This window comes from Hippocampus comes, unplaced genomic scaffold (assembly GCF_001891065.2).
Source record: "Hippocampus comes isolate QL1 unplaced genomic scaffold, H_comes_QL1_v1.1 scaffold31, whole genome shotgun sequence".
NCBI lineage: Eukaryota > Metazoa > Chordata > Actinopteri > Syngnathiformes > Syngnathidae > Hippocampus > Hippocampus comes.
Window position 1 is genome coordinate 493,262 of NW_017806069.1, and position 22,755 is coordinate 516,016.

General features: G+C 48.7%; 1 protein-coding gene and 1 long non-coding RNA gene across 5 annotated transcripts; both read left to right on the forward strand.

Annotated features, from left to right (window-relative positions):
* Positions 1–1,415: 1,415 nt before the first annotated feature.
* On the forward strand, positions 1,416–22,535 carry rhbdl1 (rhomboid, veinlet-like 1 (Drosophila)). 4 transcript variants are annotated; one of them, XM_019893791.1, is made up of 10 exons: positions 2,294–2,576; positions 2,649–2,926; positions 4,214–4,360; positions 6,987–7,145; positions 10,142–10,366; positions 11,436–11,584; positions 11,664–11,776; positions 17,575–17,675; positions 19,318–19,378; positions 19,454–22,535. In XM_019893791.1, exons 3-10 carry the CDS (start codon positions 4,289–4,291, stop codon positions 19,723–19,725), a joined length of 1,152 nt encoding a protein of 383 aa, XP_019749350.1. In that variant the 5' UTR covers positions 2,294–2,576; positions 2,649–2,926; positions 4,214–4,288; the 3' UTR covers positions 19,726–22,535. The 4 variants fall into 4 exon arrangements, with proteins under 4 accessions (XP_019749349.1, XP_019749348.1, XP_019749350.1 ...); XM_019893793.1 differs by lacking the exon at positions 4,214–4,360 and having other exon boundaries at positions 2,649–2,757; positions 2,872–2,926; XM_019893789.1 differs by lacking the exons at positions 2,294–2,576; positions 2,649–2,926; positions 4,214–4,360 and adding exons at positions 1,487–1,623; positions 1,685–1,811.
* LOC109530208 (uncharacterized) lies at positions 12,888–15,364 on the forward strand. Its single transcript, XR_002170979.1, has 2 exons — positions 12,888–12,964; positions 15,287–15,364. It is a non-coding gene; the product is annotated as an uncharacterized LOC109530208 (long non-coding RNA).
* Positions 22,536–22,755: the final 220 nt, after the last annotated feature.

Consider the following 22,755-nt stretch of genomic DNA (forward strand, 5'->3'; position numbering starts at 1 on the left):
CACTGAGTGCCAACAACGAGGCACTCTAAACTGGCCAAACCAGGGGACTATCTGAAGGGAAGAAACATTTTTGGCGTATCGGTATGAATGGCTGGTTAGCTTGTCATCACAGCTGCAATATCCTTTCCATGTGCCGTGCCGTTTGAAAACACCACCCACCTATAAGCGCAAGACCTTCGGCAGGGGAGGAAAAGTGAACGCCGGCAGTCTAATTAATGCGTTCTGCCGCTCTGTCTCCCTGTAAGGCCTCGTTAGCCTTGCCCGTCTCCCACGCACGAGCTAAACCGCTGTTTTGTTTGATCGCGGGGCAGACGAGGATTTAAGTGAAATCCAAGGCAGACCACACAGTTGTTGACACTTCGGCGTGTTCCTGTAAGGCTCATCATTTCAGTCAGTCTAATGGTAGAGGTGGCGCTGTGATGTCAGACGCTTCTTATTTTTGGACCAGGGGCTTTTGCAGTCACTAAATGTTTGGTGGCTACTTAGGACTGGCGAGTCCAATCACTAAATTATAACGAAGCCTAAGTGTGCTACAATTTTGTTGCTCAAACAGGCAGTGGTTGCGTTTATGTCTCTGAGCCAGGAGTTGCAAGTTGGTGGGGAACGCAACCAGGTAACCGTGGAGAAGACACAAAATAGTTTATCATTTTAATTTCGGCGAATGTCACGATCGTGTCACAACCCCGACGGTGTCTTCAGAGCGCTCCTTCTTTTATGACTTTGGATTTACGTGCCTCAACGGAGGGACGGTATAAAAAAGCCCAACAACAACCCGGTGCGATGTATTCCAGCCCATTGTATTTTGTAGCTCAAATGCCGTATGCAGTTTTGAGTAGGCATAAGAAAGATGCTACACAAAAGTGCTAATATCCATTTTCCCAAGTGGTAGCAGTGGCATTTCATTGACAGTTGAGAGAGGCGTAATTGCGCTCTACTTTTAAATTGTCATTGCGAACAGTGATATCCTTTTTCCCTGCGGGCCTTGAATGGTCAGCGAAGCATCCAAACAAGCAAACGCTTGGCGTGAACATGCTCAACGGTGCTTTGAGTATGTCGATGTTGTCCGTCGTTTATAATTAGCCAGGCGCTTGCAGAGCGGACTCATGATAAAGCGCCGTGTCAAATTATCTTTGTGATGTTCATGGTGGCGTCGATCTGCAAGCTTAACGACCGCGCTTTGGAGGATTCGTCTCTACCAAAAGCGTGCTTGCGCCTGTGGAAAAAAAAATTCTCGCGTCTTGTATGTGGCGTCCGTCAGTAGTAAGCCGCAGTGGAGCCCATGCCCTTCTCCCTCCCCGAGACTCCAAATGTGCCACTCCTTCGCCTTTTCCCATTGGAAGAGCGAGGCCACCTCCCTCCCCTGGCTCATTTGTATGCATGTGATGATGCGGTGTGTGTGTGTGCATGTGTGTGTGTGCGCGCACGTTTTAAGTGTGAGTGTGTGTGTGTTGAGAGAGGCAGGAGCAGTCAGTGCGATGGGATAGAGGCGGAGGAGAGTGAATGAGAGCTGCGTCGGAGTGCCTGCTGAAGCTGGCCCGAGCCTCCGCCGCCAACAGCGAGCCACGTTTGCATGCGCTCCAAAGACGGAACCCGGAGCAAGAAAAACTACAGCGGGAATTACAAGTGAGGCACAGTCCACAGGCTCGAGCAAAAATCCCACCGCATCCTTTTTACTCTTCCTCAGCAACGCCGCCGCTGCCTCTTGCCGCTGCTTCCCCCCCACCCCTGATGCCCTTGTCCTCGGCGGCTCCTCTCACCACCCTGGCCAGTATATGGATAGAAGCTCCTTTTTTCAGCTCATACAAGAGCAGGTAAGCGAGAAGCAGCGGCGGCGGTGGGGATGGCGGTGCTGGTTTCTATGGTTACGGGCTGCCAGAGGCTGACACCTCACTCGCCTATCCAGGGAGGGAGACGCGCGGCTTTGATCAATCCCGATGGCTGATGTTGGAATTGCGGTCCGATTGATGGGGGCGGGGGGGGGGGGCTGTCTGCGGAATGAGTGTCAGACAACACGCCGCATCATGGAGCCATGTGGGTCCCGACGTTGTGAGGTCAGAGCGTGAAGGTGGTGGTGGGGGAGCGAACGGGGACTAACATGACGGCGGGAGAAAGGCTTGCAGGCAAGAAGCGTGTGAGCTGGTGGACAAAACGATGACAATGGTGAGCATGTCATCTCCGTTGACGCATGTGATTGTTATTTCGAATGGAAGGGGCTTGTGTCTTGATTGACTGGGTGACTTCTCCTTGGAGGGGGCGGGAGGGGAATAAAAACCCTGCAGGTTGCATTGTTTTTGCTGTCCAATCAGGTTGTCGGTTGTCAATTAGCTTTCTTCTACCCCGATAGATCCCAAACCTGAAACCGACTATGTTGGTAGGCTTGCACATTTCATTTCAAGACCGGTCCGTATTTTAACTGCTGCTTTGGAATCAGGCTCCGGCTTGATTGACACATGGAAGAGTGCAGCCATTCCCTTCAAAATGGAGAAATCGATTTACTGCCGCAGGGTTGCGGGGGTCAATGTTGATTGGCGCATCACCGACACCCTTATCAGCTGGATCAAGAATCTCAGGGAGAGGTGTGTGTGTATGTGTGTGTGTGTCTGTCTCATCATGCACACAACAGTCTTCTTTTTTTTTTCCCTTAAAAGTGTGTTTGTAGCAAGCAGGGGAAGCCCATGTGGGCTGAGTAAGAGGATGCTCATGGTCACGCTTCTGAGTCATTTACTGGAGAAGCACTTGAGTAATGGCGACAGACTGGTGAGAAGTCAATGAGGAAAAGTCTTGTGTAGTCTTTGGTCACTTGATTCAATTTTCATTGGAGACATTTCGGATCAATTGATGCTTCCAACTTTTTTTTTTTTTTCGAATCAGTTTGGGGAATGACCTTTGGTTGCACAACGCAAGGTTCGTCATCCATCCCGATTGGGTGAGTTAAGTGCGTCAGCTTTTGACCTTTGGGACTAGTCCAGATATTGTGCAGCTAGCTTTCTTACAGAACTTTTCCATCCCGCGATCGGGCCAAGGGACTGGGCCGGTCCGCAAATAGGCCAAAAAATGTGCATATAATAAAAAGGGGATAACCTTCAATTTGTGTTTTGCACAAAAAAAAAAAGGTTGCCCCACCCCAACACCTCAAAACAAAACAAACTGCCGCTACTTCCTCTCAGTTTAAGAATTTCACCTTAAAGCGAGCTTCTCTTCAATGTATTCAGACGCCGTCTCACGGAGCGTCTTTCCAATGAAGCACCTCAGACTTGTGATCAACGCTATTGATTGTTTGTGTGCCTGGCGTCAACGTGTCCATACGCTCTACCGTGTGTAAGGCCACACTCGAACACCCCCGCAGTCGCCATTATGCGCAAGTCCAAACCGAATCGATCAAAAAGGGACTGACGACAAGCATTTTCCAGCCTTCGGGACTTTGTGCGGCGCTGTTTAATTCAGAAATCAAATTTAAAAACGCGTTTGACTCCATATCGGAACACTGATTTTCAACCCTGGTTGCAAACACACACACACACACACACACACACACACACACACACACTTTGGTAGCACGTCCCTCATCGCAATTCATGAGCGTTGCCTTCTGCTTCATACTTATTTTCCCTCCCCCGTCGTATGAATGTAATCGGGCCCTTTGCAGCGGTTGGGGGTCAGAAGCTTTAATTGCATCTTTGGCGTCATTCTATCCCTTGCGCTATGTCAAATATGCTCAATGATGAAATGACTTTCTCACTCCATCAGTCAAATTTAGACACACGTCTATAAATTACGAATAAGCACAACATTGAAGAGCATGAACAAATCGTAGACATTAGCTGAGTCCGGAGAACAAAAGTAGCTTATTAAAATGACTAAAGTGATGTACATTGACGGCGTTTTATGCACATTTGAAACCAAGTCACACCTACGAGGAGGAGCAGCACAATGGCCGTCAAATTGAAGCAAAAAGGGTTTCTTTTTTTAAGGTTTGCGTTTTGATAACCTGAGTTTCTGGTAATCAGTCTGGGGTGGTGGATGTTTTTTTAAAGTGTGTGTTATGGGGTGAGGGGGGTGAACTGCAGGTGTAAAAAAATATTGCAGCCTTGTCACATTGAACCCTGTGAAAATGGTGCAAAGAGAGAGAGAGAGAGAGCGAGACAAAGAAGGAGCTCGAGAGTTGGAAGCAAACAGTGGCAACATGAGTGACTTTATTAGTCTTTGTCTGCAGGAGGTCGCAAAGCAACGCTGAGCCGCGGCTCTTCCCGGCCGCCACCGACAACGGCGTACAGTACGATCACGCCGTATGTCGCACCTTCTCTGTTGCGCCGCAGCCGATAAGGCGCCCGGCCAGCTTCTCAAAGTGGGAGTGTGCGCGGTGGGTATCACCTCCGCCTGCCATGTGGTTATTTTATGAAGGTTATTTATACTATCTGGCGCAAGTGCCGCCAACACTGTTTTGACACATTTATGTCGGGCAGAAAGAATGAGGCTCTTCCACGCTGTCCCCTTTCATCATTCTCCGACGCTAATTTGCATTGAGCTGCATTTGAACGCCGCCCCCGGGCCGTTTGCGCGGCGCTTAAGCGCCGGGAAATGGACTCGGATTGTTTGCATCAAAGACGAATCCTCGGGTCTCCCTTCTGGTCGAGCGGAAGAATGGGCGAGGAGCTCGCAGCCTTCGCTTTGCATTGACGGCACTGGCAGAGACAGTCACATTCTTAGTTATCGCTGTTGGTGGGGGCGGGGGGGGGGGCATTCACATGCATTAACCGGTGCCTTCCCAGTGTGCTTTGCGTCCGTAAACGCCACACGCGGTGAGCGGCTTCGAGCTGTGGATCGCAAACCCCAGTCGAATTTACTTTCCAAAGTCGACGTCCAACAGCATTCGATGCATCCGACATGAAATCGAAGAATATCCTAAAACCAAGATCAAAGACAATTTCAAGAAATAAATTGGTTGTCCAAAGTATTTGTGAGTTGGATGTGTGCCTTTTAGGGGCGTGGCTCGGTGGGCGATGTCAGAAGCTGCAGTCGGTCAGTCTGCGTGTGAACGAAAATTGTGGCCTGCGGCAGCTCCTTGTGAGTGTTCGCATCTTGCATTTGTGTTGTAGTTCTTTGCTTCCTGAGCCAATCACGGCAGAATGCAAGACCATTTTTTTTAAAGCCCGTATTTTGATGCACAGCGTATTGTATTTCATTTTCAGGTCTGAATTAATTGGCTTTCTTGGACCACTAAAAATATCTAGCGTGCCAAATGTGTCCCCCGAAACCTCGAGTTTGTCACAGATGCCCTCATGCTACGAGCCGCAACCTCGCCTTCGTCGTCGCCAGGGTCTTTACATCCATCTATATTCTTTGCGTCACGTCTTCCCTCCCCTCCTTTGTGTCTTTCATTTGCTTCTCAAACGCCAATATTTCGAGACGGATGGAAGGGGAGGGGGGCACATACACTCGTAACCATGGCAACTTGTGCGGCTTGTCAGAGTCGCCATTCTCGCTGTTGGTTAGCGCTTGTCTCGTCTCTCCTGCGTCACCCGTCAGGCACCGCTTGCTAATTTGTCTCCATGTCGCTCATTTTGCTAATTGACGCTTCCTAATTGGTTACAAGGAACGAGCCTCCGCCCCTTTCGCTCCCCCCAGCCCGGCGCTCCCCTGCGTGCGGTGTTGGGGTTCAAATCTGTGCATTTCGCTTTTTTTTTCTACCTTTTTGCTGTCCATTCTTTTTGTGCCACGTGGGTGCCCCAAACATCAGCGGGGCTGACTAAGTTGCCTGGAGGGAACCATGTTCCAACAAACGTGCAGAGAATGCACACTTGAAGGGATTATCTTCTTGGCTCATTTTCCATTCCTCGCTTTCTTGTTTCCTGTTTTATGGCTGTTGGGGGGCAGAGGGGGGTTATTTTTTTTGCCTTGTATATCTGTAGGAACTGTTGAGAGAGTGATAGCGCCGTCTGGATGTTGTCCTCCTCGTGCACGCAAGCTTCACAGAAACATGTGCGCATGACATTGGGAGTAAATAAGTCACTGCCCAGGGGAGAACAGGGAGTGTGTGTGTGTGTGTGGGGGGGGGTGTCCAGTATCTGTTTATTGTCTGCTTCAGAGTTACTTTAGTTGTGTGTTTAATGTTACAAGTACAGATCAATTTATTACCACCCGCAGCTGCATGAGAAGCCGCCTTTGAGACGAGTCCATTACTCGCCAACACGAGTGTGGTTCTCTGGTGAATAAACACTTCCTGGAAAATATGAATAGATTATGAAGCCTGCATATTATTAAAAAAAAAATGAAAGAAAAAGAAATAGCGTAAGGGGTTACCAGGCAACAGCTGTCGTGTTTTAATGTGAGTCTCGTTGTTGCGTGTGCAACGCTTGAACTAAATGCTCATGCTCTCGCTTGCGTATTTATGAGATATGATGTGGACTGTGTACAATGGTGGAGTTTTCCATTAAAAAAAAAACAAAAATTGTTTCTTAATCAGAAAAATAGCACCCTTTCATGTGTAAAAAACATACAGTTATGACAACTAAATGCAATGTATATAATTCAATTTTGCCACATTTTTGGACATTGTGCCGCTCCCTCTGGTGGGAGGCGAACGGCGGCTCATCTCCCCCTGACTTCACCCTGACGCAACGTCTGAAAGCCCGCTCGTCCTCGGGCCAACAAGAGGCCGTCGGTGTGCTTCGTGAAACCTCCGTGAGACGCTCTCACTTGTCTGGAGATTGCGACATGAGACACTTGCCACCGAGAGCGCCGGTTTGTCCTCAGCGGTGGGCGTGGCTTTGTCAGTGAGATGAGGATTTGTTTGGTTGTGGTTTAGGGTGAGTGTCTGGCCGTCAGTTGTGGCTTACAGCAGTTCCTCGCAAGTGCTCGCATTTTAGATCCGACGATTTGTCCCGCTCGACAAAAGGCACTGCGGTGCTGTTATCTGCTTGTATTGTCACTGAGAAATGTTTCAAGGTGACTGTTGAATTGTGATTTATTTATTTTTTTCCCTCCAGCTGGATCCAGACAACACCGGTTTCATCGCAGTGGAGAACTTCACCAGCCTGGTGGAGCACCATGAGCTGCAGCTGGACCCGTCCAAACTGGACATGCTGTTAGCGCTGGTCCAGAGCAATGAGGACGGACAAGTTTGTTACCAGGAGCTCATCGAGCTGGTGAGTCGACATGTTTTTGGATTTTCATTGATTTGATTTATTTTTTGGGAGGGCTCTGTGTTGCTGTTGTATGATTAGGCTTATGCCCTTGGTCACGGAATGATTCCAATTTTAAAGTCGAGTTCACAAAATAACATGCGCCGTGTAGACTTTTAGCATTGAGCAATTTTTTTTTTTGTTGCAGAATAACATTTTGTGTGAAGGCGTACCTTATTTAGCGCAGATTGAAATGCCGCGGCGACTCTGGTGTGACATTGCAGACGACGTGCGAGGTCACAGTCGCGTGACATTTTCGAGCAGGTAATCAGCAAGCAAGCAACGGCGTCCGTCTCTGCGGCCTTCTGCCCGTCGTCCGTCCTTCCTTCCCGTATTCGTGCCTCGTTCCTCTTCTCTGCCCCCATCAGTCACTTTGCCGACACTTTTACAAGCACCACTCCCTAATTTGTGACAAATAACGCTCTTTTATTCGAGCCGCCGTCTTTGCTGATGGCTCGTTGAGGCGAGAGCGTTGCGCATCGCTGAAAGTCACGTGCTCGCGTCCGGGTGATGTGTCTGGTTCATTTTTCAACAATGCTCAGTGGCGGTCGCAATCGAAATCGCTTGTGGATGAATAGCAGAGCGCACACAAACCTTTGGAAAGCATTTTTGTATTTCTGATGAAAAATGAAAACAAAGGACCTCATGGTGTCCATGCGCCGCCACACTCATTCACAGGCAGGATTTCCGATGGGCTTATGTAACGGCGGTTTCTAAATGTTGCACTTAGTTTCTCCCTTCAGGAGGTCCAATCAGAGGAGCACTTGAGTCATTAGCGCTCACATGTTCTGCTTTCAACCGAGCGAGCCTTTTGTCGCGTTCCCAGAAGCGTTCAAACAGATTGAAGCGCTCAAAACAAGCGGCAGTTCATCCTCTGATACGTTTTGGGTCTATTTTGTGCACTGGCAAATTTTTGTAGAGCGCCTCTCACGCCATCGTCAACACTTTTTGATCGCAATCCGCACTTGGCGACAGGCTGCACATGATGCACTTTTGTGCTTTGTCATGATTAAAGCACGAAAGGCGAATGTGACCACGAGTTGGGGCGGGGGGCTCATTTGGGCACAAAAAAAAGAGCGTGAATATCTGGGTCAGGGTGCAATCAGTGAGCACTTGGCCAGGATGGCTTCAACTCTCCATGGGGCTCCCGAATGACTCGTTGTGGTGCAAAGTAACGACGTATCTTGTTGTGACCTTGGCTATTTCATTTTCTGCTCAGGTGGTTGGGGGCCATTGATTTGAAGCAAACGCATAACTCTGCCCGATGTGGAAGTTTGCCAGCTTAATGCTAGCACGCAACGCCAAACACCACAGACAAGCTCACGAACGCCCTCAGAGTTGCAGCGTTATACTGAGAGATGCGCCAAAAATTTGGGATGAATGAAGCCGAAGCACCCGCCCGTTATTATCCATCTTAAAGGGGCTACCATTTTGCCGGCGACTGAATATGACATCACAGTGCCGAAGGGCTCAGCCCACGAACGTCACGGGACCAAACCCAAAAGACGGACGGGTGAGCCTTGACGGTTGTGGCCTCGTCGCTTTTATTTTCTTGGCCTCCGCGCGGGCAATGGGGAGGCTTCCGTGGCCCTTGAAAATATTTTGGGGTGTGTTATGGTTATTGCTAATTAGGATGGAGCTGGGAGGGATTGACCGTGCACTGTGGCTAATTAATCCATCAAGGACAATCGACTGTATCTGATAGCAGCGTGTGCCATAGACAACATGCGGCTACCGTGAGGGAGGGAGGAAGGCTCCTCGCTGTTTAGCACACACACACACACACACACACACACACACACACATGCTCGCACACCTGCTGGTCGCCATTTAGCCCATTCAGCCGTCCCTGAAGGCTGTTACTATCTTTGTGCTTCCAAAGCCTCAGCTTCCCTTCCAAAGAGACTTTCCAAGATTCCGTCCATTTTCAATGTACATTTATTTTCCCGTTTATTTATCACGGGACCATGCGTAGAAAACATGTCAGTCAAGAGTAACGATTGCTCTGTACTGGCTTAAAGCTTAGTAGCTCATTTCCACTTGCACAAATTTTAGGACTAACTCGCGTCTCGTGCTGCTGGAGGTGGTCCTTGTTCTGTTCATATGCGTTCATTTTGTATATGATCTCGTGTGTGTGTGTGTGTGTGTGTGTGTGTGTGTGTGTGTGTGTGTGTGTGTTTTCTAACAGTTTAATTCAATTCATGGCTGCTCCCATGTTCATTGTAGCATGTAATCGCTTTAAAATCGTGTTAATGCCCACTGCGTCACCATAGTAACACACACACACACACACACACACACACACACACACACACACAAACACACACAAACACACACACATTTTAACTGGCCAAAGCCCTGTGCAAACAGAAAAGTAGCACACTCCAGTAATTGGTTTCAAGGATGTATGTTTCAAGTGAAAAGGCACAGCTGCTTTATTTTTGTGCAGCAATTTGTTGATGATGTCTTCATTGTTCGCTCATTCCTGTGGAAAAAAAAAAATCTTTGTCCTCAGTGAGTTTAGCTCATTAGCATTTATGGATGTTGAGTGTATTGATCCAGAAATTGTGCCTACACACACTCGACGCGCCCGGTAGCAGAAGCACCTGATTAGAGAGGAAGAAAAGTTGGAGCTGTTTTAACTTCCCACCGGCGTCATTCAGCGTGAGGTTGAAAACTCCTTCGCCGCACGGTCAAAAACGACGCGTGAACATCACAGGCCGCTTTCTTGTTCCTCCGCAGTTGCTTTGTGTCAGATCTTATCACGGCACACAAAGTTTGATTTGGAGATAATTGCTTGGTTGGCAGTTTTCCCTCCAGGGAGCACCATTGTTTTAGCGACAATGGCGAGCTCGGCGGGACTTTCGGCTGAATCTTACCTCTGCTGCGTAAAAGTGGAAATCAGCTTGAAAGAAGACAAAATATTGGACAAAGGGTTTGCTTTTTTGGTACAATTCCAGATGAGCAGCAAGCGCTCCAGCAGTTTCCGACGGGCCATCGCCAACGGCCGCCGCACTCTGCAGAGAGAGATCTTGCTGGACGAGACGGGCCTGGGTCTGTACAAGCGCTTTGTCCGCTACGTGGCCTACGAGATCCTGCCCTGCGAGACGGACCGGCGCTGGTACTTCCACCAAAACCGCCTGTGCCCACCGCCGGTCTTTATCGCCGTCATCACCATCGTCCAGGTGACGAGAAAGACAGCTTGCATTCTTGGAAATGGCCATCGGTGGCAAAAGTGCGTGTGATATGTTGCGCGCCATGTCGCGCTACATTCTCTTTTCAAATGAAGCGAGTAAAAGGTTGAATAAGTACTCGAGTAAAGTACAAATACCCGAAAACCCATTCAAGTATCCTTCCCACCGCTGGAAATGGCGAGTGTTCGGGTCACTCAGTGAAACTCTTCAGACCCATTGAAGAGATTTTCTGGCTTTGACTGTGTGCTTTTTTTTTTTCCCACTGAGCTGCATATGCGCTGCTTTGAACTCATTTCAGAGTCAGGAGCTGAAAGCCTCACTCGTAAGTTTTTTTTTTTCTCCTCCCCCAGTCTGATTTAAAGCAGGTCATCAAGCACCGGGGCCACTACAACAGCCTTGAAATGACCTGTTATGCTCATGCGGAAGCCACTTCTAGCAAACACTGCAAAAATCCGACTTTTGACTCTCGTAATCATCGGCATTTATGAGCAACGAAAGCCCCAGTGCTGTAATAAGAGCGCCAAACGATGCTGAATGGTTCTGTGATGACAACGCAATAACAGTTCACACAGACAATGAGTCATTTTTCTATTTTCTAAGAGTGGGAATTGGTAGAACGAAATGAGGCACACTTTTGTGTGAGCAGTGCCCCCCCCACCCTGTATTTCGTAGACATCTGCATAGAGACAAAACCAACAAGCTAGGTCATGTGACTTTACAATTTTTTTTTTTTTTTTTTTTTTAAGCCAGGCAAGAAATCTGTTATGCCCTCAATTGGGAGGAAAGGAGAGCCACAGTTGCCGATGCACTTTTCAGCCATTATGAATGCTGGAAGAACAGCCAAACACGGCTGCTGCTGTCGACCGCAGCTCGCGCCCAGACACTCGCACCCAGGCTGTGTTTCAAATCGCTGCTTATCCACTGCCAAATGATTCTCAATGTACAGTGGTCGGCAGGCTCCCTCTCGTGGCACGCGAAACAATCCCTGCGTGCCGAGTACAGTGCCTTGTGGCACCACTACTGTATATGGTTATTGCCATTTGCGCGTCTCTGATGGCAGATCATCGTGTTCATGTGCTACGGCGTCATGCTCAACAAGTGGGTGCTGCAGACCTACCAGCCCGACTTCATGAAGAGCCCCTTGGTGTACCACCCGGGCCACCGCGCTCAAGTGTGGCGCTTCTTCAGCTACATGTTCATGCACGTCGGGTACGTAAGCGCGAGCTCCTCGTTGACACTTGAAACTTGTTTTGGCCTCACGCTGTCAACTGTGTGCGCCCCCCCTCAGCTTGGAGCAGCTGGGCTTCAACGCTTTACTGCAGCTGATGATCGGAGTCCCTTTGGAGATGGTCCACGGCGTCTTACGAATAAGTCTGCTTTATATGGCGGGAGTGCTGGCGGGTGAGTGATTCTTTTGAAGCGTGTGTGTTTTTATTGCGCAAAACACTCAGCCCCGACGGGACTTCCATTTCGAGTGTCGCATCTGCTTTGGGCTGCCTGGTACGGCCTTAAAAAAAACCAAAAAAACCCTCATACATATTTGAAGATGAATTCTAAAAACTGTCCAAGACTGAGAACTATGTTGTACTCAAATGTGGCGATTCCTTCTGGTAGTCAGCTGGTGGGGCCGCCTTCGAGCACCTCGTTGTTGGCCACGAGTGTGCGCATGTCACGCGGAGAAAGACAAAAGACTGAGTCGTCCAATTTGACAGTTAGCATGTGGATCGGGGCTTTGGGCTGGTGTGGCCATATCAGAGCGCCTCGTTGTTGGCTGTGAGTTTGCGCACGTCACCGAGGGGGGGGTGTTATTTGACTGACATTTGACAGCCGAGCGAGGCGTCGTTTCAGCGCATTTAGTGGGCATGTCCGCAGCGTTTGAGAGTGAAGAGAAGAGCTCCATTTTTCACTGACGTCAATAAGTCTGTTTCAGGCAAACTGTGGTCCAACATCGAGTCTTGGAATGTTGACATAGTTTCTCGTTTGGTCCCTTTTTTTTTTTTTTTTTTTGCCAGTCAGCAGTAGATCCGCGCTGACCTAGTTTGCTTTTGTGCTTTTGTTTGGAGTGTTTTATTCGCCCCCCAAAAAATGCTTAGAATTTATTTTGGACTGCCTCATTTGTCAAATTCGACGTCTGCAATTGCAATGAAAAGCACCGGCTAATTTTTACATCAACTTGTGGTCCCAAGTCCAGATTGGACCGCATTCTCTCACAGAGGTCACAGCTCCGCACTGAGGGGAACCTCATTAACGTTCATCCTCCGGCGCGCCACTTTGGAGATTTGTGCACTTTTTTCTGTGGCCGCTGATCACCCGATGGCGTTTCTCAACGCGCATCTCTCGCTAATGCGCATTTGCGCAAGTCATCAAGCCCGCTGCGCAAATCTCTCGCCCTACTCCTTTCCGGCAGGAACAATTTGCGCCGTTGAAAATCTCGTGCTTGTCATCATTTGATTACCGTTGCAAAGCAGAAGTCTTAATTCGTGTTGAGTAATACTTAAATGTGATTTTTTTTTTTTCGCCTCTTCTGTCGACGTGACTAAACGTCCATATTTTTTATTTCTCCTTTCCCTCATCTTGTCTCTGCTCCGTGTTAAATTGAGTTAGCACCACTCAGCTCGGTGAAAAAACAACACACGCACACACACACACACACACACGCACATACGCGCTCTCTTAAGACTCATGAATTATTGTAGCTTTGATTTATTTCTGCGGTGAGGGCAGAGCGAGCGCCCGACCCCGATGAGCAACGGTGAAGAGTAATGCAGGCTTCCTCTCCGCGGAATTAGCCGGCGTGCACTTTGAGGTGGCGTTCGTAAGCCGCCGCTCCCCGTCGACAATCGGCAGCGAGACCACTTGTAGCAGCCACGTGCCGGAGTCAAACCGCTTTCATCCCAACAACTTGAGAAGAACAGGCCAAAGTTTTGCCAAAGAAAAGCCGACATCATCTTACTTGCTCCTGAAACAATAAATGCCGTTCGGCAGGTGTGGGCAGGAAGTCAAGGATGCGCATAGCCAACAGATCTTCGCCAACCTCCCGTATGGCAACTTTTCACACCTCGATTCAAATGTCATGGGGAGGAAAAAAATCAGACCAAGAGAAATCATTTTTCCCCTCCTTGAATGTGACCTGTAACGCGTACAACTCACTCATCTTTTTTTTTTTTTCAAGAGGGCTGGTAAAACTAAAATATGCCGAACTTGTTTGTTTGGGGTTTTTTTTTGTCCCTGTGTACAAAAAAAGCAACATGCTGCAAGTTGAGCGCAACTAAATGTGTGCCTGAACACGCCGCAAGAACCTCCTCCGCACCACGGGCCTCCTTTCAAAGTCGGCCTCACGCAAACCCCAAATTACGTCCTCCCAAAAATAAAATCTGGCACCGAGATGGGCCGACTTGTATCGCCTTCCTGCGCTGTGCGACTTTGTCACAAGTTTACATTTGGGAGCCAATTGCAGCCGTGTTGTTTAATCTGGCCGCGGCCGATGGAGGTTGTCACTTCTTTAATGTCGTCGTTCCTGCTTCACTCAACGACTGCGGCTCCCTCCGGCGCCTTTGCGTCATATTCGTACGGCGGCTGGATGAATGGAACTTTTTTATTTTTCCCTCTTCTACAGTGCAATGATGCCATCTTTAACCTGGCCCAAATGTGTATTTTAAAAAAATCAAATGTGGCCCCGGAGCAACAAAAGTTGCTAAAAAACAAACCAAAAAAACAACATTCCACGGTCCTTTTTGTTTTCTTTGTCCTTCCAGATCGTACGGCCACTTGCTCTGTGCGCATTATCGACAAAGCGCAAAATTGTCAAGGTCACTCTGCCTGGTACCGAAGTGCCCTCCCGCCAAGTGCGAAGAAAGCCGGCTGACCTTGGCGCAATAATTACGATCATTGCTAACGACTCCCGCCCCCGCTCTGCATTATTGCGGCCAGTGAGCGTCCACAGAGAGTGGACGGAAAACTTTCCCCGATGATTTGTTTCCGAGTTATCGAGCAAAGCGCTGCGTCCACGTTTCGGGAAGACCTTGAGGAGCGCTTTTCAGCATGGGCTCTGTTGACCATCCGAGGTCACAAATGCAGCCGTGACGTGCATCGTCAATGTTGAATGCTGCTCCTCTTGCACGCCAGGCGCACGCCAGACTCACTGTCCTATTTTGACTTCTGTCGAGAGAGAGAGAAACCGAAATAAGAGCAGAGACATGCTGTGGTTACAGTAGCATGTGATGTGAGTGAAACGGGATTGGTCTCCTCTGCCTCAGGCCTCCTGTTGGCACCGTTCTGTTTACAGAGGAGCAGCGGAGAGGTCGCGCTTCACTTGCCCCCCCACAATGATCCGATAATTTCTTTTGATTTGATTTGACAGCACCGTTGTGCTGTTTTGTTTGTTGTTGAGGAGCGGCGTCAGAAATTGTACAACTGCACGATATCCCGCTGTGAGCCGTTTGGAATTGTATGCTCTTCCATTCATTTTGGTTCAAGCGCCAATAATTGGTTCTTGGAATTTTGTCCTGCCTAATATTTAAAAAAAACAAAAAAGTGATCCATTTCTATAGCACGCAAAGCCTCCAGTAAACCTCGCAGGCTGAAAAATGTCTTTCATCGAGCTGACAGCAGCAGCGTCGTCGCAATGAGACGTCCAAATGGATGGCGCCATATTTCATGTCATTGCAAACGCGGCGTTTCAATGCGGCGCAAATGGGACAAAAAGCGGCATGTGACAAATGAGTCGCGCTGACTTGACGTGTTTTTCAAACTCAGAGAATGGCACGCTCCGGAAATAAAGCGTGTCACATGTCAGCAAAAGACTCCAGTCTAATTGACCTTCACATTCAAAAAAAAAAAATTGAATAATACTTACTTTAACATCCTATGTACAGGTAAACAATAAGCGAGATAAAAACACTCACGCAGAAGCTGCTGTGGACCACAGCTCATGCCCAGACACTCACAAGCGAGCAGTTGACGCTTGCAAAATTTGGGCTGTTCAAAAAACAGAAAAGAAAAACCGACTACAGAGGCTTCAGGATTGGTTTTTTTTTTTTCTCCCCATTGCAGTCTGGCTGCGCTGCAGTTTGCACAAGAGTGACGGCGACCGAGAGGCAACGCCTCGGGCTCTGTCAGAGTCTGGCCTCAGATCACTTTAGCGCCTCGTGTCGGCGCTTCATCTCGGAGAAAGCTCGACGTACAAACTTGAGGAGGCAGCCATAGGGCTGCGGAGAAGTCAGCGTTTGGTCTTGTCGTCGAGTTTGACAGACTGGCTCGGCTCTTGAGGATTAGACCGAGATACCGGTCGTGTCGTTGACCCCTGCCCCGCACCGACTGACGTCTTTTACCGTCATCAAATGGACGTCCACCGCCAATGTGGCGGCACTAAATAATCCGTGCACGAGATGCGGCGCGTCAGCTCCGCCTTGGAATTAATCGCACACCTCGCGGCTTCGCTCCCGCAGGAGTGTGAGGCGCCTAAATCTTAAATCCTCGCTAAGCGGGAGAAGCCACATGACGGGTCTGCTTAATATTCCCGACATAATATTTGCAAGTTCCCACCAAGGGAGAGCAAGTTTTTTTTTTTCTTTGAAATATCTCTTCCCTGGAATTGTATTTCTTTATTTTCAACGGTCTCTTCATTTCGCAACACTTTTATCGGCCGCACTGCAATTTCAGCCTCTGTGCTTTGCGATGTCAAACTAATCTTCCCGAGGCCTTAAGACTCCCTCTTGCTGGAAGACTTCACTTCTGAGCATCCTCACAGGCGCAGTTTGCTGGCCCTCGATGAGGTCAGCATTGTTCCGTCCTCCGATTGGTTGATCAGAGTGAACATTGTGACGGCCAACTTTGACTCGTTTGACAGTCAACTCTAACCGGGAGTGGTCAACGGTGAATCCCGATCATTTAATGGAGCAAATGTGAGAATTGAAACCTCAGCACTCGCGCGTGCGTCGTGGTGGCGCGCGCCGCTGCGAAATTGCCATTTTGTCCCACCGAGCAGCCCAAATGGGCCGTCTCCTCCGCCGCGTCGAATCGGCCTTCATCCGCGCCCATAAATCTTGACAAAAGCAGCACCCACAGGTGCAGCGGCGAGGAGAGACGAATGACTCTGCGGCGCCGCTCCGATTGCCATCCGTCTTTGCGGCATCCGCACGCCTCGGGCCCGCAAAGTCTTCTTTTGAGACGCTGTTTACTCTTTTGTGCCCACACGCCGAAATTGCGCGCCTTACAGATTTGACATCTCGGCCTCCGAGCGTAATGAAAAAGAGGCTTGTTTTGTTTTATCAGCCCTCTTTTGCGCTTCCCTTATCAGCTCATTTGCATGATTAACAGTTGGCTGACGCCGGCATCTTGACACCGTTATTTCCTCCGCTCGGAATTCCGACCGACTCTGGGATGGCACTTTTTTTTACTTGCTGACTGCAGCAGCAGATGCTCCGTTTTTAAGCTCCATTTGAAAGGTTTGCATTGCAATCGTGTCACCCTCTTGTTTTTTTTTTTGCTTTGGCTCGCAAGCCAAAATTTTTCTTCCCCCCCAAAAAAAAAACACAAGAGGCTTCAAGCTTTTTATTGACCATTTGAAGCCGAATGTCAAACTAGACATGACGCAAAGAGAATTCCACGTTGCGTATTTCAAACACCCACATACAGTAAGCCCCTTCAAGTCAACTCGCTTCACGCAAAAACAAAATAGGAAACGCCATAAACAGGCTAACTAAAAGCAGTGTCTTCAGTATTTCAGCCACAGATATTTGAACACGAACCGTGGAGCAACACAGGTAGACTGATAAGATGACAATTTGTGCAAATTGTGAAATCTGATTAGATTAAAAATAAATCACTAATCCCGTTGGCAATATACTTGAATTGAAATGTGCCAGCGCTACAATTCTGACACTAGAATTCAGGTTGTGAAATTGGCCGCGACCACCCACCGGTGATTTTTGCCCTATTTTGCGAAAGGCCCAAAGGAAGGTGACCGGTGTGAGGCTGCATGGTGAGTAATCTGACCCCCTTTTGTTTTCTCCCTCTGCTCTAAAAACAAAAACAAAAAAAAACATTCCCGCTCTGTGAACAGGACCGCCGCTTCTCACGGTGCATCTTTCTGAAAAATCTGCCAATGTCTTTTCATTTGTCATATAAAAGATAAAACCCAAGCCAGTACTTCTCCATTCGTTTTCTTTCTCTAATTGGGTCTAACGTCTCTCCCGTAGGTTCACTGACGGTGTCCATCACCGACATGCGCGCTCCGGTGGTGGGGGGCTCCGGCGGGGTCTACGCTCTCTGCTCGGCACATCTGGCCAACGTTGTCATGGTAACTGCCGTTGTCGTCCTCACCTCCATTGTGGCGCAGGGGGAGTTTCTTTCCTTCTTTCTTTTTTTGTACCATTTCAACGTCGCAAGCTTCCTGTGCGTGCGCGCTGATATCAGAGGCGGGCAAATGGAGGTTTTTCGGCACCGCCGTATTTTGAATGAGGCATCTGTGCTCGGGGGTGGGCAAAGTTTGTACCCGAGGCTCACATTGAATTGTTGAAACAGATCCGGCTCGTTTGTCGACGAGGGTAAACAAAAAAGTGCTGAAGATGTCTGTGCGAAATTGCTTTCGACCAGTGCAGTCAATCAATCATCGCTTGTCATTTTTCTGCGCATTATGGTTGGCCAAACAGCCATCAGCATCCAACTAATAACTCCCATTATCATGTCAGCTTATCCACTCGCGAGCAGGCACTTCCATGAATTATTAAGTTGTGTTTGTTTGGATCCCCTGCAAAGTAAGCAGTCAATTCCCTTGATGGTGGCGACATTTTTGTTTTTTTAGGCCTCTTGTTGTCCCCGTACGGCACGTCATATTTGTGTGTCAAACTTTACCTGTGAAATGCCCCGCTCCCCCCTGCAAAAATGGTGATGAATCACTTCAGCTTCATGCCAGCGGGGATGAGCCTCAAAGTTGCCAGGCTGCGGACAAAGAGCTTATTTGCCAGCTTAAAAAAAAATACAAATAAAAATTGGTTCTCCAAATGCGCCCAACGTGACCAACATTAAAAAAAAAAAAAAAAAAACAGAAGCATAGTAGGCCTATGTGCTCATTGCGCAACAAGTGGCGCGTCGAAATTGTACATTTGATATCATTGTAAGCTGCTGTAACTTTATGAACAATGTGCTCAATCAAATATAGGGCTCGATATTAGTTTTTTTTTCACCGTACCACTGGAGGGAGCCCGCCTACGAGTACCGCACTGCGCTTTGACAATCACTGCGCCAGCGACGTCACAGCCCGATAATCTTTCCTCTCTTTTGTGTTTCAACTTCTCTAATCGTTCGCTGACACTTTGCGAGGGACAAAGTCGCATGTCAGCACGTTTGATGGAGAAGATCTCATTTCCATCTCGAGCCGACCTCCCACCGCGGCGCCCTCCTTCCTTCATGACATGAATCATTTATCCGCTGTAATATTGTGACTTTGAAGGCCTCTTCTCGCGACAAGGCTTTCTCACCGGCTATTTTTATCCGCTGTTTTGAATCTTGCATGCGTGCGCTCGGCGGCGAGGAGCCTGAAAAAGTGGCCCCGGGTCCTTGAGCCGCAATTCCTCCCAGTCGACGCTCTTCGGGGGCCACGCGATCGGCTCCCTGATTCATCCACGAGAGGGAGCCGGAGGGGGTGAAAGCCGATAGTCAACGTGAGGATGGCCTCGTTCTTTTCTCCCAATAGGGTCGTACGTGCCGTTTATTGCCCCCCTCCGTCTGTTTGATTAGTGGCGCTCCAGTTAACAGAAGCGCCCCTGGCTCGGAATGCGGAGAACGGCGGCCAGGTGCACGCGGTCGGGGGGCTGGCTCAGGTCAAAGCGGATCTTCCTTCTCTCCGGGTTTCGACATGTTCCGAAAGAAGCAAACGGGATGTTTTTTAATGCCCAGCCGCTCATCAAGCCGCACGTTGCGCTCCGGCTTTGTTTTTGCAGAACTGGGCCGGGATGAGGTGTCCGTACAAGCTGCTCCGCATGATCCTGGCGCTAGTTTGCAGTAAGTTGCCCGAGACCCCGGCGGCCAATCTGCCGAGCCGCCGCTCGATGGTGACCTCGGGTTCCTCTCCTCCAGTGAGCTCGGAGGTGGGCCGAGCGGTGTGGCTGCGCTTCTCGCCGCCGCTGCCCTCGTCCGGGCCGCAGCCCAGCTTCATGGCCCACCTGTCGGGCGCCGTGGTGGGCATCAGCATGGGCCTGCTCATCCTGCGCAGCTACGAGGAGAGCCTGCAGAAGCAGTGCTCCTGGTGGGTCATCGTCTTCTCCTTCATCACCTTCCTGCTCTTCGCCATCTTTTGGAACATCTTCGCCTACGAGCTGCTGGGCGTACAGATCCCGCCCGCCCCCTGATGAAGGCCCCCGCCGCCCGCGTCTTGACTTCCAAACAGGTTTTTCTTTCAAATCATCCCTTTTCCGCCCCAGCTGACCTGTGAATCGTTTGCGATTCGTACGGACACGCTGCAAAATGAAGAAGTACGTCTCTTTCATTCAAGAGGGGGTACTGTAGCGGCAGAACCGGTTCCTGGCGTCCGTTTCCAGGAGCTTGTTGTCTTTTTTGGAACTCGCCACGAGCGGCCGGGGTGATTCGTTTCGTGCCTCTGGTGAAACAAGCCAGGAGGGATGCCGCAAAAAGAAAAAACGAAAAATCCTTCCCCGTGCCGAACCATTCAAACATTCGTTTTATTCATTCACTTGTACGATCAAGATGGCCGTTACTTCACTCGGCGAGCGTCTCAGCGTCACTTTGTACCGACACTGTGGATTGAGAACAATCTCTTTGGCAAATTGTATATTCGGTATGGAGAGCTGATTGGGCATTGAATCCACCGTGGGCGATGACGCCAGTGAAGAAACAATGTCATTCATATTCTGCAATGTCGTGCGTTGAAGGTACACGCAAACACTGGGGTGGGCCTCTCTCAAGTCGATACCTCAGCCTCTTCTTCTTCTTACAGCCTGTATACTTTTCAAAAGGAATGTAACAATAGAGCGGGGGGGGGGGCACGAAATTATTACAGTTTGGATTTGTTTTTTTTCCCCCCCCCCCATTTGATCGTGGATGTGTGTATTGTAACCAAGAGTCTATTTACGCATTTCAAAGGGTGCCAAAAGCAGGCTATGATTGTTGTCCCTCACTTGACTTGATCCAAACTTTTAGTGCTTTATAAAACAAGCCATAGAAAGAACTCGCCTGAGATGGTTTCAAAGAGAGGACCAAAAAAAAAAACAAAACAAGAAAAGCCGCAGATGGGGACAGTCGAGAGCGCGAGCAGAAACGAGCTTCGCACATCACCTCATGTCACCAAAATGTATGCGGACACGGGACATGGCTACTTATGCCCACTTCAACCTCTTAAAATATCAGAACGATCGTCGCACTATTTTGGATTCTATGCACGTTAAGCCTCCGCAGTGAGCGCCAACGGAGAGGAAGGCGTTGAACGTCCATAAAATCCAAACTATTGCGCCCATTGCTCTCCTTGAGGTGGTCGAAGTCAACACAGGTCGACGTGGCCACGTAGATTTTGGCGATGATTCATTTTGACATCAAATGACTTCCGCAGAGACGAAAACACTTCACGTAGGTTGAAGTGGGCAGGAGTTGAGACGTGCGCACACATTTTCATGTCCATTTCTCAAGTCTCGATAGTAAGTACCTACGGAGTTGGAAAAGACTTCACTTCCATGAAATCCAAAATATTGTCGCGATGGTTCTGATCACAGTTTACTGACATTCAGCCACATTACATTTTTTTTTCCTTACATGACACGTTCGAGACTGTCCCCGCAAACGGGTCGCCTCGACAGTGTGTAAAAGTCATTTCCGGCATTGTGAATATTCTAAGTCAAAGAAGACAAAACTGTGCAAGTTTACGCCTGTGAAAGTTTCTCATGTAGCTGACTTTTATTTCTTGGGGTTTCCGCCGCTTGTACAAGTTGTTTATAGTTGACGGATTGTTTTGCGGATGCGCGCAAAACAGTCGCGTTCGTGTGCGCCGGCAAATGAACCGATGATATGGATTTCTGTCGCGCGACTCGAGCCGAGGATTGCATTGACCCCCGTCGGCGCTCCGATTTTCACTCATCCGATCGATAATTCATTTGAACATCACTCGGCTGAACATTTTACGCTTTTGCCGATAGGTTCATAAATTCGATTCCTCCGCAGTTCCTCCCGGATGACACCGTCAGGCGCAAGTCGGCCCGACGATTTGGGAAAATGAGAAGGAAAAAAAAAATCGGCCGTTACGCCGGAGTCATGGAGAAGTGATGGAAGCCCCTTGTGGTCACTATGAAATGTTATTTCTGGCCATGGCGAGGATGTTGTTTTAAAAAAAAAAAAAAAGGGCTAGTGTTCCTTTTATTTTTCCCAGCAGTGTATCTTAATCGCCAAGCGCGAGGAACCTTGCTTTCCCGCATTCAAGGCCGCGTGATTTTTCAGCCTCTCAAAGTCACGTGACAGGAGGATGATGCCTGGCTGCGAATTTTCTTCCGCAACACTTGAATTTTGACGATAATGACGGGGAGGGTTTGGCATTGAGCGACGGGAGACGAGCGATCCACGAGTTCTGCTCACCGAGCTCATGTTTTTGCTCGTCCGGGTCAGCATGACGACACCGAAACCGAAACGTCGTCGTTGACGCTTTCGTTCTGCTCCATTCGTTGAGGCCGACGTGTCGAAAAATGCGACATAGAGCATTTCATGGTCGTGCACGCATGTCACAAAAAGAGCGAGATGAAAAAAATGACATGTAAAAAAAGTCAAGATGTGACTGTTAACGAGCGTGAAGTGGGGATGAGCAGTCAGGTGGTAGATTTAGAGCGCCTCGTTGTTGTGGTATTGAAAAGCCCCGCAACCCAGAGATTGTTTTGTCACCCAAAAGTAACCCGGAGAGCCAAATATTGGAGGTTTGTGTGGCAAATGAGTGCTTTGCGCCCCAAATTACATCTTGTTCTTTTGTCTGTTTTTGTTTGTAAGTTGGCCAATCCTGAGCGCCGCGTAAGCCACTCAGGTAGCCGTGCGCATCCAACAGCTGCCTCCTGCGTCCATAAAACGGTGCCAAACTGACAAGGTTCAATCTCGCCAACAAGCAGACACGAGGTTGCGCAAACACAGCGTTTACAACTAAAACAAGGAGGGCGAGATTAAAAAAAAAAAGGATATTTTTCTCTTAAGTCACGTGGAAGAATGCCTAAATTTACATGTGGGAAATTTGTATCAAAGTCCTCATGATTTATTTCATTATCTATTCTATGTACTTTTTAAATGTTCTAAAACGGAACCATTTTATATTGTATATATCTGAATATATTTTGTTTTATTTTGTACTGGTCATTGTATTTTGCTTTCATTCGGAAACAATATAAATAAAGAACAAT